This window comes from Tursiops truncatus, chromosome 16, assembly GCF_011762595.2.
Source record: "Tursiops truncatus isolate mTurTru1 chromosome 16, mTurTru1.mat.Y, whole genome shotgun sequence".
Taxonomy (NCBI): domain Eukaryota; kingdom Metazoa; phylum Chordata; class Mammalia; order Artiodactyla; family Delphinidae; genus Tursiops; species Tursiops truncatus.
Genome location: NC_047049.1, coordinates 79,761,181 through 79,777,214, shown reverse-complemented (window position 1 = coordinate 79,777,214; position 16,034 = coordinate 79,761,181). Strand labels below are relative to the sequence as shown.

At 47.7% G+C, this 16,034-nt stretch overlaps 1 protein-coding gene across 16 annotated transcripts in view; it reads right to left on the bottom strand.

Annotated features, from left to right (window-relative positions):
* Positions 1 to 16,034, bottom strand: part of SIPA1L2 (signal induced proliferation associated 1 like 2) — a 235,693-nt gene that overhangs the window by 76,224 nt on the left and 143,435 nt on the right. For 14 of the 16 annotated variants that reach the window (XM_033841437.2, XM_033841438.2, XM_033841439.2 and 11 more), the window contains 3 exons: positions 11,483 to 11,616; positions 9,235 to 9,444; positions 952 to 1,126 (listed from right to left, as the gene is read on the bottom strand). In XM_033841437.2, the coding sequence (XP_033697328.1) occupies positions 952 to 1,126; positions 9,235 to 9,444; positions 11,483 to 11,616 (519 nt within the window). The remainder of the gene's footprint in view (positions 1 to 951; positions 1,127 to 9,234; positions 9,445 to 11,482; positions 11,617 to 16,034) is intronic. The other 2 variants (XM_073793656.1, XM_073793658.1) reach the window with 1 other exon arrangement.

Here is a 16,034-nt window from a genome sequence, read left to right as displayed (position 1 = left end):
ATCAGAACCCCAGAACTGATGACAGGCCATGCGCACTAAGAGTGGTACCACCGGCGATCTAGGCAAGTATCTCTGATGGTCGCGAGGTGAGCGGGCCGGGGGCCGCAGGGGCTCAGGTGGCCTCCATGCCAACCCTGGCTCGGCCACACGTTGACCCTCCCCCAGGGAAGAGTCCCCACCGGCCCCTCCTCTAGGGCTAGATGCCCCCCCAGATCCTCCAAGTTCAGAATCTATCTGCTCATCTTCATTAAAAGAGCAAGCGCTTAACTGCTTCACAATAAGCAGAATTTCCCCAGATACACAAAATTACCCTGCCCGGTATTTTTACCAGGTGTGCTGAGAGCAACTAAATGACAACACAAATACGAAGGTGAACCGCTTAGAATTTATGAGGGCCGTAAGGAACACGGTTACCTAAATGGAGAGGCAAGACCAATTCACACATCCTAGGAGGGGACCTGACTAAGGTTCTTGGAAAGCAGGATGCGTCAGCTTTTTCATCACTGCTTCAGCTCCCCAGGTAACATCGCGAAAACGGAAACGAGCAAAGACAAGGCCGTGAGCACGGCCTGAGTGGATGTGGTGATGTTTAGACTTTCAGAAATGAATGCGGGGCTCATCCTTGCTGCAGTGGGACAGGGTGTAACGGACAGGTGAGGTAAAAAGAAAGAAGAACATATTAAAAGATTATTCACCGAACACCGGGGAATCTCTGCTCTCGTCACATGGGAACAAGAATTGACCCGTTGAGCTTGTGAGAGACACAGAGCTCTTGAGAAATGTGCCCCCTCTGCTCATCTGAGGAAATCTCAACCCCATCCCAAATAAGCCAGCTCGGCCGCTGCAGGGGGTCAAGAAGGGGAGGGCTCGGGATCGCTGGCTTAGATGTCTGGGGTGCGCCTACCTTTGGGGCATTAAATCTGTGCACACACAAGCAAGTCTGAAGCTTACTTTTATTGTCCAGCTGAGCCCGGTATTTACTAAATCCTTTCAGCCGCACCCTCTGGCCCAGCAGATCGAGGAATTCTTCAAAGGCTGGTCCGGCCGTCTCGTTGTTGTACATCTCCTCCTCGGTGCTCTGGCCGGCTCTGCAATACAGGATCCCGATCTTGTGCTGAAAGCTCAGCTGAAATGGGGCAGAAAGGGAATTACTCGGCAAAGAGTATCAGACAAGGACGCCTGAGACTAAGCAACATTGCAAATCAACTCTATTCCAATATAAAATAAAAATCAAATTAAAAAATAAAACGGGGGCTTCCCTGGTGGCGCAGTGGTTGAGAGTCCGCCTGCCGATGCAGGGGACACGGGTTCGTGCCCCGGTCCGGGAAGATCCCACATGCCGCGGAGCGGCTGGGCCCGTGAGCCATGGCCGCTGAGCCTGCGCGTCCGGAGCCTGTGCTCCGCAACGGGAGAGGCCACAACAGTGAGAGGCCCGCGCGTCAACAGAAAAATAAAAATAAAAATTAAAATTAAAATTAAAATAAATTAAAATAAATTAAAATAAAATGAAAACAGAAAGTATCAGACGAGCTAACTTCCAGTAAAATTAAAATGACAGGAGCTGAGAATTCTGTTCTCAGGAAAGCACGTCAGGACAATTCCCATAAGCTAAGAAGCAAAAGAATAAGCAGCTGTCACTGTACACAATACTCCAAATACATAACAAACCCAGAAACCCGAACATAACAGCTGGAGAAACGTCAGACACCCTAAGAAATATAATGAATGGCCTTGCCCATGTGGGAGCTGCCAGGTTTCCAAAATGGAGAGCCAGGTTCAAGCGTTTATTTAAAAATACAACTGTGGAAATATTTAATCTCATACCCTCTATACAGTCATGAGCATTATCTTCCAAGTGAGAAAGAGAAAAAGGCTGCACACTTTAAAAAGTTTTCCCTCTCTGGTTCCTCATGCTTTTCTGTTGTCGTTATTTGAACATTCATGGAAATATGAAAGACTGTAGTTAAAAAAAGCAAATCAAATTCAGGTCTGGTAAGGAAACTGTGATATACGTATAGTGATAGAATAATGTTTTGTTTCCACAAAAGTAACTCTGACTCAACAATTACAGTCATTTCTCCATTTTTGACTGGCTTGAAAACATCTGCTAGATATACAATAGGCCATAAAGAATTTTAATAGGAATTGAAGATTTCCTGCTGTAGCTCTATCTCCCTGTCTATCCCGTATCATGCTGGAAGCTGCCACACTGCTTTCTCCCAAGGCCAGGGAGAAACTGGATCCACCTTCACAGCTTTCGTATTTTCCCTAAGGAGGAACTGCTTGTCACTCAGGAAATCAGGGCACTTCATCTTCCTAGCAGCGATCTGAGCCTCCAGAGGCTGGCAGGTTATCAGTCCTCTCTGATTCCCTAAAGGCATCCATCCGGAACACTGTTCACTGTTATTATCAGCTGTAAAACAGAGCCTTTAATCAAAACTCATAGCTGACTAGATCAGTACAATAAGGTAAAATGGTACTCATTTCCCTTGAGTGGCAAAGTGATCACAGCAGTCTCATCCGCGTGACCAATGACAACGGACAATCCAAGCCAGGTAGGGATCCGCCTGCTTGGGGCATCTCGGCAGAGATGCTAGGGGAAGCTCAGAGCTGGGCGGGCAGCCGACCGCCGGTACATTCTACACGCGCTCCACCTCCTGAGTGCTACGGGGGAGGGGGGAGGAACCAAACGAGACATCAATCACCTGTTCCTAACTGGACCGGATAAGCTACCTACAGGGATGGCTCCCACGGTGAGGGGTTTGGGGGGCGGGTGGAGAGCGCACAGGCCCCAATCACACAGTGAAGACAAGGATCCAGGCCCTGAATGTGGGGCTATGAGATGCTGGCCGTAAGCTGTTAGTGTTATGAGCTGTGCGGTACTAGTCCTTGAGCGGCGTCAAGACAGAAAAATCATTTCTATTTGCCCAGGGATTGAGGAATAAATGTTTCTGATCAACTCAACTATCCAAATAAATGAGACACCACACTTACTGCAAACAGACCATCATCCTCCAAAAACACCAAGTAGAATACAAATGTCTCATATTATTTCACCAATTGTTTCAGAACACTAATTGTTCTGAGGGACCCAGAAGACACTGCAGGATCTTAGAGTACTTTAGGAAACACTTGGGATTGGCAATTGTCACCACAGATGTGGATCGCCTTGGTGACTGCCAGAACTGGACAAATCCCCTAAAGGGACCTCTACGGGACTGCTGTACCTCCCGGCACCGTGATGCTTGGACCTCCCGCCTGCTGTCAGAAGCGGATTCCCGCTCTCCCCAGCTGTCCGGCCCTGGCCTCGTGGATAGTCCCCCAGAGATCCTGTGGAGTGATCAGCAGGCACCGGTACCCAAGGCCCCACGGGCCCCCGCCCACACATCCTCCGCAGCCAGCAGGGGCGGCCGTACCACCACCCGCATCCTGGGAGCTCACTGTCCCAGGGCTGCCACCCTGTCTGTCCCCCTGCCTGCCGCCCCCCCTAGAGCCCTGCCACCTCTCCTGGTGCCACCTCACGTCGCGCCCCTGCCACACCTGCAGCTTGTCCCAGGCAGCCCCGCCATCCCCAGCAGGAAACCCTTCCTCTGCCTCTTTGTGGAGCAGGCCCGGAGCAAAGCTGTCTGGGGCCCCAGGGGTGGGGCCGCGGCGGCCCCATGCGGGTGGAGCAGAGCCTCCCCGGACCAGCACAGGTTCTCTCTGATTCCTGACTCTTGCGGACCTGATGCTCCCTGTGGACTCAGGCAAAGGCCAAATACCTGGAGAGCTGAAGCCCCCGGGGCTTCCCTGCTGAGCGCTGAAGCCCCCGGGGCTTCCCTGCTGAGCGCGGTACCATCCGCTCACACCCCTCTCCTTCCAGCCATCGCAGACCAGCCTGTGTCTACATCCCCGCTGGGAACAGGACTTGCTTTCTACCCAAACAGCCCTGGGCCCATGGGAATCGGGGGTGGGGCTAAATTAGACTTCAAAGCCCCCAGGTGTCTTGCCCCAGCTCCTAGAGCTCTGCTCCAGCGACTGAGAATAAACCACTGTGGCCTGTTTACTACGAGGCCTGTGGTTCCACTAAAACAGTAAGAGGATGAGACGCGGTGTGAAGGAAGAGACCTCTCTCGCTCCAATCTCTTATAAACCGCATGAAATCAATGGAAATGCAACACCAAGGCTGACCCCCTCCTGCCCGTGGTTCACCAGAAAGCTTGCACACCTCTTCAGCCTGATCGCGGTACCAAGGGGAGGACAGGCTCCAGGTCCCCATGAACTAAAACCCCCAATTCTCTCGGAACAAGGCTCTGTTTCTAAGCCCTCTACACCTCAGGCTGGGGCTAACCACGCCCCCATCCCACTGACCTTCCTTTAACTGTTCTGATGCGAATCACAGCCAGTCCCACTGTCCTGGGGTGAACGAGGCCAGCACTTGGGCGTCCCCACGGTCAAAAACTAAAAACACCCACTTGCCCAAACTCTATACTGCTCCCGTGCCCAGAGCTGGACACACAGACCCTGCACGGACAGGCAGACGATCCCTTGCCTCCTGGGACTGGATAAAAACGGAGTGCTCTGTTCCAAAGGCCAGAAGCCCCGTCATTATTGACGAGAAATTTAAATTTAAAGGAAGGTGACAGAAAACAGAGCCTCAGAATGGCCTTGAAAATAAATTCAGGTGTGCAGGAAAGTCCTTCCACTGCATCCTCCCAACTCAACCACCTGCTCTAAGCGTCTAGTCTCATGGATTTAGACCCGCTTGACTTCGTGTCAAGTAAACCTGGTATGTGAGAGAACATACATCTGGATGAGGAGACAAGAGCAGAAGGGGTGATTGGCTTGTGAACAAATTAATCCAAAGATGCTCTAATATTCTAAGTTAGTGAGCTGTCATAATGTATCTGAATTAATTTTTTAAGAAGTCAACCTAGTGGGTAAAGATAAATTAGGAGTTTGGGATTAACAGATACACACTACTATATATAAAATAAACACAGGGAACTATATTCAATATACTGTAATAACCTAAATGGAAAAGAATCTGAAAAGGAATACATATCTATGTATAACTGAATCAGTTTACTGTACACCTGAAACTGACACATTGTAGATCGACCACACTTCAATTAAAAAAAAAAAAAGTCAACGTACATAATCTTAGGAATTCACCTGTTATACAAACTAGAATAGTCCTATAAAAAAGGAAAAATGATATCTTAGAGGTTGGGAGGTGAATTTATGTAGATAAAGTAGCAAAACTTTCAAAGTCCTGATTGATAATTACTTCCCTTATGATTCTCCATGGCATGGAGTCTTCCTGTTCAAAACATCTTACCAAAAGTAAAGAACGGAATGAATGACCCGATACCCACCATATCTCCCACTAATACAACATGTCTTGCGCAGAGCAGATAAACACAGTGACTGTCAAACCAGGAATGGATCCCAAACTCCAAGAAAGCAGAAAACGACAATATGTCCTTTAAAGTATTTTTTCAAGATTAAAACCCCTTAAGACCAGCAACATAAAACTGGCCCATCCCCTCCCTGGGAAGATTTTCTATCAGGAAAGTAGATAAAGACAGCACTACCCAGAAGTGACTCACAACACCCAGACAGGTTAGGGCAACTTTTAAGGATCCTTTGGAAACCAGGATGTTAGAAAAGCTGTCTACTATCTTTCACAGATGAGCATGAATAGTAAGTAGCTCTTGCTGACGTAATATGGAAATGAGATACCACTAGGAGTTGGGGGGCGTTAAAATGTCATATTGTACACCATTATGAAAGTATACCAGAGTCAAATAAATATAATCTCAAAAGAAAAAACACATGAATACAGCTAGAGCTCTAATTGTACTGGTGTGCTTAAAACAAGCACCCAGTTCTCAAAATTCATTCATTGACGTCCGATTGTAAACAGGTGTCCATTCAAAGTACCTGAAGGCTTAGTTTAAGAGAAATTCCCTGCAGAGCCATTTTTATGACCTTCACTGCCTCCCACCGGCGTAGCTGCTGGACCTATTCTGCCGGACGGACATCCCAAGAAGTGCCTGCTTCATTCTGTGAGGAGACAGTCACCTGCGGCTGCTGTAACGTCTCTCAGGGCTTGGGCGTCAGGATCCAGGCTGGGGAACACAGGGCCACCTGTGGACTCCTCCACAGCAGGCTGAGGGACCAAGCACCTCATCCGCCAGGCACCTGCTACCCAGCAGGTGAGGGACGTGTAATCAAGGGAGAAGCAACACACACCAGAAACATAAAGGGATGAAGACCACGGGGGTCGGCACCTCTCTTCCGGACTCTTCCACGACACGGAAGTGAATGTGTAACAGAGCAGGACCCTATGGGGCCTTCCCAGGACAGACCCCTCCCCCATACCCTCTGCTGTAGCTGCTCTCTGAAGTACCCAGATAATAGACCAGATAACAGTATCTGATGCCTATTTCCTGAGTTGTTTTTCAGATGCTAAAACCACCCCCAAATGAAAGAAATTACTTGATGATCATGAGCACGTAGCTCCCAGACCTTCTGGTGCCTAAGGACTGACCACCATCAGCCAATCAGAGAACTGTGCACGAGCTGATCACAGACCCTGGGGTTCCCCTCCCTCACCTGGCCTTTAAAATTGCTCTGCTGATCAAAACTGCAATGAGGTATCACCTCACAGCGGTCAGAATGGCCATCATCAAAAAATCTACAAACAATAAGTGTTGGAGAGGGTGTGGAGAAAAGGGAACCCTCTTGCACTGCTGGTGGGAATGTAAACTGATACAGCCACTATGGAGAACAGTATGGAGGTTCCTTAAAAAGCTAAAAATAGAACTACCATAGACCCAGCAATCCCACTACTGGGCATATACCCTGAGAAAACTATAATTCAAAAAGAGTCATGTACCACAATGTTCACTGCAGCTCTATTTACAATAGCCAGGACATGGAAGCAACCTAAGTGTCCACTGACAGACAAATGGATAAATAAGACGTGGCCCATATATACAATGGAATATTACTCAGCCATAAAAAGAAACAAAACTGAGTTATTTGTAGTGAGGTGGACGGACCTAGCGTCTTTCATACAGAGTGAAGTAAGTCAGAAAGGGAAAAACAAATACCGTACGCTAACATATATATATATGGAATCTAGAAAAAAATGCTTCTGAAGAACCTAGGGGCAGGACAGGAATAAAGACGCAGATGTAGAGAATGGACTTGAGGACACAGTGAGGGGGAAGGGTAAGCTGAGACGAAGTGAGAGAGTGGCATGGACTTATATATACACTACCAAATATAAAATAGATAGCTAGTGGGAAGCAGCCGCATAGCACAGGAGATCAGCTCAGTACTCTGCGACCATCCAGAGGGGTGGGAGAGGGAGGGTGGGAGGGAGACGCAAGAGGGAGGGGATATAGGGATATATGTATACGTATAGCTGATTCACTTTGTTATACAACAGAAACTAACACACCATTGAAAAGCAATTATACTCCAATAAAGAGGTTAAAAAAGAAAAAAAAATTGCTCTGCTGAAACCCTTCGGGGAGTTTGGGGTTTTCGAGCACAAGCCACCCATTCTCCCTGGACTGGTGACTTTACAATAAACGCTGCACTTTCCTTCACCCAAACCCGGTGTCAGGAGATTGACTTTACTGCACCGACCTGCAGGTGAGTGGACTCAGGTTTGGTTCGGTGACAAATGCTGTCCTTCCCACCAAGCCCTCCTGAACTCTGAGTCCCTGGACCAGCAGCGACACACCCGCTCTGTCCCTCCATGACAACAGGATTTCCTCAACTGCCTCATGACATGACCATTCTCAGAGCACTTTACCAGCGATGACCATGATGAACTCTTCTGTGGGATTTTAGAAGCCAATTGTTCAAGTTCAAGTTTTGGTTTGGTTTAGTTGTTGTTTTTAATAGATCAGCCTTCATTCTTGAGAAAGAAAGACTGCAGGATTATCCACTCTGAATGTCACAGTGCCTGCTTCCTCTGGCTGAGAATGCAGTGTTAATTTGCTAGCGCAATTACAACTTCATCTCTTAGAATTCCAGCCATCTGAGTATCAAATACTCCACCAATATACCACAGGGAGTGTGTTACTGGGTCCACCAAGAAATCCCGCATACTCCCTCCAAAACATGAGAAAGAATTGTCCTTGGAACGTTCTGGAAAGATATCACAATTGTCTTTTTCTTTCTGCAAAGCATGTATTTAAAAACAAATCCACACATTTAAAATAAATTGCATACCTTGGGCACCGACCACTCAGTTTCACCTCCAAATTATCTTGCATCTGAAGTTAAAAGGCTTCTTTCCATCTTCTGGGCCACCACCTAAATCCTGTCCATCATTAATTCTCTCCCGGATGCTATTAATGATCACATAATTGAGCTCCAGGCCATCATCAGGCTCTACCTTCACCAGCCTGTCCAGTACGCTTCTACCAGAATAATCGTCCTAAATTACGGCTACGAGCATGTCACATCCTACCGGCAAACCTTCAATGTTCCCTACCACCTCCTGGATCCAGTGCTAACTCCTTAGCCCAGCATTCACTCCAGCCTCAAGATATTTCGTAACTGTTGTTGTTTTAACTCCTAACCTCTCTGCGTGTGCCCTTCTCTTGTAAAGAAACTGGCCATAGTTTCTAAAAGAGCCAACTGCTCGTATCTCCCTGTTGGAATTCTACTCAAGTCTAAAGGCCCAGTTACAACACCACCTCCTTCAGATGTTACTTTCTCTTTTCCCAGAGCACACACTGCATTTCTATGTCTCCATGACCCATGACCACACTAACGGCCATGGCGTTCTTCGTCTTAATGGCCCCAAGGGTAGGGACCAAGTCTTAGCTTCAAGCCTCCTGATACGTGCTGTTCACTGCCATCTGTCAGCATGACACTTTGCACATAGCAGACAAGAATAAACGTTAGTTCAGGGAAAGGCCCAACGTGAGCTCTTTACACCCTGGGAAAATACACCAGCAGTCTCTAACAGTCATGAATCATATCTGCTCCTGCTGGCTGGGACATACCAAAACCCTGGTAAAAACAATGCAAGTCACAACTCAGCAGGAGGTGCACTGCACTTATTATTAAAGGCATCGTGTTACTTAACTAGTATAGAGGCATATTCGAGAAAAACTGGAGGAAAATGCTTTAAGGCATTAAAAATAAATGATCTCCAAAGGCAGATGGATGGGAAAACTCCAAAACATTCAGAAACATGGACACAAAGTCCCGCACACTTACAGTCTCCCACGTGATACACACCCCTTGCTCATCAAGCTTGAGGAGCTGCTCCGAGACCTTGGGCGAGCTCGAGGCCTGCCTCAGGCACTGGATGCTCAGCTCTGGAACGACGCACTCCAGGACTTCTTTGAGAGGGAGTCCCCGCGCAGTCCCATGCCTGGCGGTAGAGGGTATGGCATCTTCCAAAATCGCTCCTCTCAGGGTTGTCAGCTGCAGGGGCGAATACAACGTTCCAGTTAACACTTATTCCTGGTTACCTCTTTAAAGCGTAACTTTTTAGTTGCCTTAAAAAAAGAGGAAGAGAGAATGGACTTGAGGATATGGGGAGGGGGAAGGGTAAGCTGGGACGAAGTGAGAGAGAGGCATGGACATATATACACTACCAAACGTAAAATAGATGGCTAGTGGGAAGCAGCCACATAGCACAGGGAGAAGAGCTCGGTGCTTTGTGACCACCTAGAGGAGTGGGATAGGGAGGGTGGGAGGGAGGGAGATGCAAGAGGGAAGAGATATGGGGACATATGTATATGTATAACTGATTCACTGTTATAAAGCAGAAACTAACACATCATTGTAAAGCAATTATACTCCAATAAAGATGTAAAAAAAAAAAAGAGGAAGAAAGCTAAGGCTCTTTTTGGAGTGGGGCAAAAGAGGCTAAAAGTTCTCGATCTGAAAAAGCAAATTCAACACTCAACAGTCAGTCTTTAAACAACCGAAGGACTCGTGGGTCAGGAAGGAGCCAGGCGGGGCTGATATAACCAGACGTGCGTGAAACACGAGGAGGAGTGAGACAAAGCCCCGCCCGGGGACTTTAAGTCACTCCCACCACAATCGGAACCGACACCAGAGGGATGCCGAGGACGAGCCGGGGGTCCTAGGGCCGGGCTAGCCACAACGACCTCCTCCATCCTTCCGTTTTCTTTTTCCCATTTTTCTCTACATCATCTTCTTTTCTTCCACTTTTCCTATTTAACTTTCCATGGCTGGCAATTCCCAAGGCTGAGTGGGGCGATCCCGTGACCCCCGTGGGCAGGTGACCCAGGGCTGGGAAGACCACCATCGGACTCTGCCTCCTGATCTGTGATATGTCCTCAAACACGTCGTGAAAGCCTGGAGCCACTATTCTGACACGTGTCATCTAAGCCCAGGTCAAATACGTGGAGAGAGGAGGCCCAGCACAGCCAGCCGAGAGGTCTGGCTCTAATCCCACCCCTCCGACAAAGCAGCCGTAGTGACGTGGTAACAACGGCGCCTAGCATTTGCACAGAGCTCCGGGGCACCGCTGTGCAACAGGGCTTTCTGCGGTGATGAGACCGCCCTCCATCTGCACTGGCTGATACGGGAGCCACCAGCCCCGAGTGGCTGCGGAGCGCCTGACCCGTGACAGGTGTGATGGAACCACAGGTGACAGGTGTGACGCGGAACCACGTTTTTTATTTTATTCAATTATCTTAAATAGTCACACGTGGTTAGTGGCTACTGAACGGGACGCTGCAGGTCCGTAACTTACAATATGTCACCTCCAGAGAGGGCTTCCTTTCCTCTTTACGGCACAGAGCCCAGTTCACGGGAGCACCGATGCACAGGCAGTGGGCACCAAAGTGCCAGGCTTGGGCAGGGCCGGCGAGGGGCTCTCTGTACTCTGATCCAGAAGGAATCACATTCTGGACTGTGTGGACGACACATTCCCATCTAATTACAATGGTCAAGAGGATAAAACCTGAAGTGCAGGCCAGATCTAGTTCTTCATATAAATCAACATCCCCGCCTACAGGGCTCCACGCATCGGCCATATGGTGTATAACAGTCGCACTTTTCACCCAAAGCAAGACCAGCGGGGAAGTAGCCTGGGCGCTGGCGGGACGAAGTGCAGGGCCACGGAGCTGCTGCACCTACAGACACGCTAAGCCAACACCCACCCCACGGGCGGCCTCCTGGTTTTCTGCAATCGACGCTGAAGTCGTCCTTCAATTCTGACATGAATCATAGAGTTCAAGTTTGTCCTCTGCTCCAGGCCCGAAAACCTTGCATTTTGATCATTTTATCCTTTCTGTCATGTAAGGTGGCAGTCAAATCACTGCCACATCCACCACAGGTCTTCACATTTTCTACTTTGAACAAAACAGTCTAAGCCCTTTTGGTCACCGGAACTGCTGGGATCACAGCACTGACAATGAAAGCAACACCTTAACCAAGCGGTGACCCTGAGGCCCAGCCCAGGACACACCCCATGAGCGCCCAGTACCTCGCTCGTCCTGAAAGCCACCCGGTAGTTGAACTGGGACCCTTCTTTCTCCTTGGGGTCTTCCACCTTCTCCCTCCGGATGCTGACTGCCACAGGGCCGAGGTTCTCATCGATTCCAAAGTAGTTCTGGTGCTCTGCAATGGAAGAGAGCAGTGGCATGAGGAGAAGGGAACAAAGAACAGGGTGGGTGTCTTTCAGCGTGTGTATCTTATCCTTGAAGAGGTACCAGTGGCTCTGGTGCAGGATTCCCCCAGATGTGATCCATTTATTTGCCTCCAAATCAGATGCACTTTTTTTTTTTGCGGTACACGGGCCTCTCACTGCTGTGGCCTCTCCCGTTGCGGAGCACAGGCTCCGGACGCACAGGCCCAGTGGCCGTGGCTCACGGGCCCAGCCGCTCTGCGGCATGTGGGATCTTCCCAGACCGGGGCACGAACCCACGTCCCCTGCATCGGCAGGTGGACTCCCAACCACTGCGCCACCGGGGAAGCCCCAGATGCACTTTTAACCTGTCATTTTCTACTACTTCATCCTCCCATTCTGCTTCTCACTAGTTCATAAGCTGCTCAGGAGCCCCAAAGTTGAGTTTGGCATCACTGGAAAGCGTTTTGCCATCTTAGAAACTGTTAAAAAAGGAACGTGGCAACTTGAAGAACCGAGCCTGAACAGTTTTCCTCCAGCTGGGAAGGTCACCTCCTCTGACTGATTAAAGGCAGTGGAGGTGAGCTTATCAGCCACTCAGAAGAGCCGGATTCATCTCGGAGAACAGGGCAGCGGCAAAGACCACCCTGTCACGATGACGTCATGAAAGCACCTGAGAGTCTAAAGCAAAGTGGATCAGCGGACAAAAAGTCGATAAAAGGTCATTAAGCTGCTGAGTCCAAATTATATCTCCTAAAATACCACAACTTAGTTTACTGTGTTATCAGCTCATCATTTCTTTCACATAAAGTCAGGGTCCCATAGAGATCTAAACGCACACAATCTCACCAGAGGAATGCACTCTGGGGCCCTCCTGTCCACCTAGCACAGGGACCCCGAGGACATTCTTCCTAAGAGACGGTCGTTAGGCTTTTATTTACACACTCAACAAGTGTGCGCCAGGCACCGTCTCAGGAGCGGGGTCATAATGCAGAAAAGCTCCCCGCTCACGAAGCGCGCGTTCTAGTCTGAGCGCTGCCAGTGACAGCAAGCTCACTGCTTTGCGAGAATCCCTTCTGGACGCGTGAGTGAGCGCTGCTAAAAGAAGTAAACACGCTTCACTGCAACCAGACTTGGTAAGTGTTGTCTTCTGTAAGGACCCAAACTGAACACTCAGGTGCGGTCCGACCCATACAGAACAGAGGGTACAGTCAGCCAAACGTTTATTCGAAGCCTTCACACCAGTAATCCGTGCAGAGCAAGCGGTCCACGCAAAGCCCCTGGGTATTCACTTATTTCCTATTGAGCTGCTGCCTGGGCCGTTCTCCAAGATGTACACTTAAAACATTGATTTGTTTCACCCCACAGGCAAAACTGCTTCTACCCCTTTTCAATGTCACCTTAGTGGTTCTGGCCAATCTTTCTGACTTAACAGTTTTCAGTTAAAGAGAAACATACTATATCAAACGTGTGTAAGCTTGAAAGAAAAGCCATAGGTGTCCCAAAGGCTCTGGGTTATGGTAACGTTTTCTGCCACAGTAATTTCTGAAGGAATAGAGAATGTTATTCAGAATGTGGAAAACAGGTGAAGTTCAACAAAGAGCAATGGTACTTGTATCACTCAAGGGAAATATTACCGAAAGCTGCTAATGAACACTGGCTACATCTTAAAAGGCAGATCATTTGCGTTTTACTTCTTGCAACCAAACGAGATAAATACTGACATAATTTCCCTTTTAGGCCAGGCAGGGCTAGAAGAGCAAGTCGACTCTTTTAGGGACTAAAAGGTGAAGTACTGACTTAGTTCTAGACTCATATGATAGGAAACGAGCCTTTGTTTTTCATGGATAACTCTGGTAACAGTCTGGTTAACTATTACAAACCTGTAGGAGTCCAGTGAAATTAAGCATACATTGAAAAAAAAGAGTTATTTACCCCGAGGGCTTATTTATCATCAGCTTGATACATTTAAGAACCCACTTCAAGAAGTTACCGGACGAAGTAAGAGAGTGGCATGGGCATATATACACTACCAAACATAAAATAGATAGCTAGGGGGAAGCAGCCGCATGGCACAGGGAGATCAGCTCGGTGCTTTGTGACCACCTAGAGGGGTGGGATAGGGAGGGTGGGAGGGAGGGAGACGCAAGAGGGAAGGGATAGGGGGATTATGTGTATGTACAGCTGATTCATCTTGTTATACAGCAGAAACTAACACAACATTATAAAGCAATTATACTCCAATAAAGATGTTAAAAAGAAAAAAAAAGTGACTGGCAAAAAATGCTCAAATCGGTTCCTTGTTAGGCATCTGATGAAACCCGTGACATAAATCAAAAGAGCTTCAAATTATTTTAGGGAGAAATAGTGAACAAACAAACAAAACCCCTTTTCAGGATAAAACTGAGAGCCCAGATTAAGTGCACCCAATTATTAATTCTAATACGTGACAACTAAAAATCCCGAAGTGTGTGTGTGCTGCTCTCACACTTAGTAGGTGCTCTAGGGACAGATGACAGAGCAGTGACGGCAGGGGCAGGGGCTGTCTACAGGGGTGCACGGGGGAGTTTTCTGGGGTGATGGAGCTATCCCACATCTTGATTGTGGTGGTGGTTACGTAACACACTCATTTGTCAAAACTCTGAGAACTGTACACCTTTTAAAAGGGGTGAATTTCACTGTATGTGAAGTATATTTTTTTAAAACTGGGGAGGAAACAGAAGGTCAGTGAGAGGAAGAGCTGGTAGTCCTCGGAAGTGGACGGGTCTCTGGCACGGATACAAGTCATGAGCATTTCACTCACCCCAGCAGTTTCACCCCACTGCCTCCAGGGAGGAGAATTACTATTCCTCAAGTAATCACCCTGTCTCTTCCCATTTTCTCAACTATCAGTGGTCCTCAACCGCCGCTCACTTCCTTCCACACTACCGCTCTGCTCAGCACTCCACGGCGTCTGCCAGCAAAGCCAGCACCCACCTTCCAGTCTCTGCCTTAGCAGTCCGCCATGGTGCACCACTGGCCACCCACGTTGGGCCGGGACCCTCTACTTCCTAGACCGCTGGAACGACCCCATTCAGAATGAGGCATCTCCCAGCTCTTTGCTTCTGGGTTTCTTGTGTCGCTCCTCCCCGGCGCCTTCTCAGCCAGGCTGTCCTCTCTGATTCTGCCTCTGTCTTCATGCTTACATGTTGGAAAGCCTATCCTTCTGTCTCCCCTTCCGTCCATCAAACCATCTTCTCCTTTGAAGTCCTCAGTGCTATCATCCAATCTCTGTCTAGGCTCTTCTCTCATAAGTCTCCTCACTCACACGCCTTTGCCCCCTCTGCCTGTCACCCCTCCCACTTTTCTTCGCTTGACGTTCCTATTCATCGTTCCAGACTCAATGCAAACATCACGCCCAGCGGGAATATTCACCGCCTCTCCAGACAAGGCTAAGTCCTTCAAACATTTTTTTTTAAGTATAGTTGATTTACAGTATATTAGTTCCAGGTATACAGCATAGTGATTCAGTATTTTTACAGATTTCACTCCATTAAAAGTTATTACAAGATAATGGCTATAATTTCTGTACAATATAATTGCTGTACAATATATCCTTGTTGCTTATCTATTTCATACAAAATAATTTGTATCTCTTAATCCCCTACTCTGACCCTCCCTGCTTTCCTCTCCCCACTGGTTACCAGTAGTTTGTTTTCTATGGCAGTGAGTCTGCTTTTTTTCTTTTATTTTTTAGATTCCACATATATCATACAGTATTTGTCTTTCTCCGTCTGACCTATTTCATTAAGCATAACATTCTCTAGGTACAAACACATTGCTGCAAATGGCAGAATTTCATTCATTTTTATGGCTGAGTAATATTTCATTATATATATGTACCAATTCTTTATCCATTCATCTGTTGATGGACACTCGGGTTGCTTCCATGTCTTGGCTACTGTAAACAGTGCTGTTATGAACATTGGGGTGTGGGTATCTTTTCTAATTAGTGTTTTTGTTTTTTCTGGATATACAGCCAGGAGTGGAATTGCTGGACGATATGGTGGTTCTATTTTTTGTTTTTTTAGGAACCTCCATACTGTTCTCCATAATAGCTGCACCAGTTTACATTCCCACCAACAGTGTAGGAGGGTTCCTTTTTGCCCACATCCTCGCCAACGTGTGTTATTTGTGGACTTTTAGGTGATGGCCATCCTGACTGGTGTGAGGTGATCTATCATTGTTGTTCTGATTTCTATTTCTCTAATAATTAGTGATGTTGAGCATTTTTTTCATATGCTGGTTAGCCATCTGTATATCTTCTTTGGAAAAATGTCTATTCAGGTCTTCTGCCCATTTTTTAATTGGGTTGTTTGGTTTGTGATATTGAGTTGGATAAGCTGTTTATATGTTTTCATTATTAACCCCT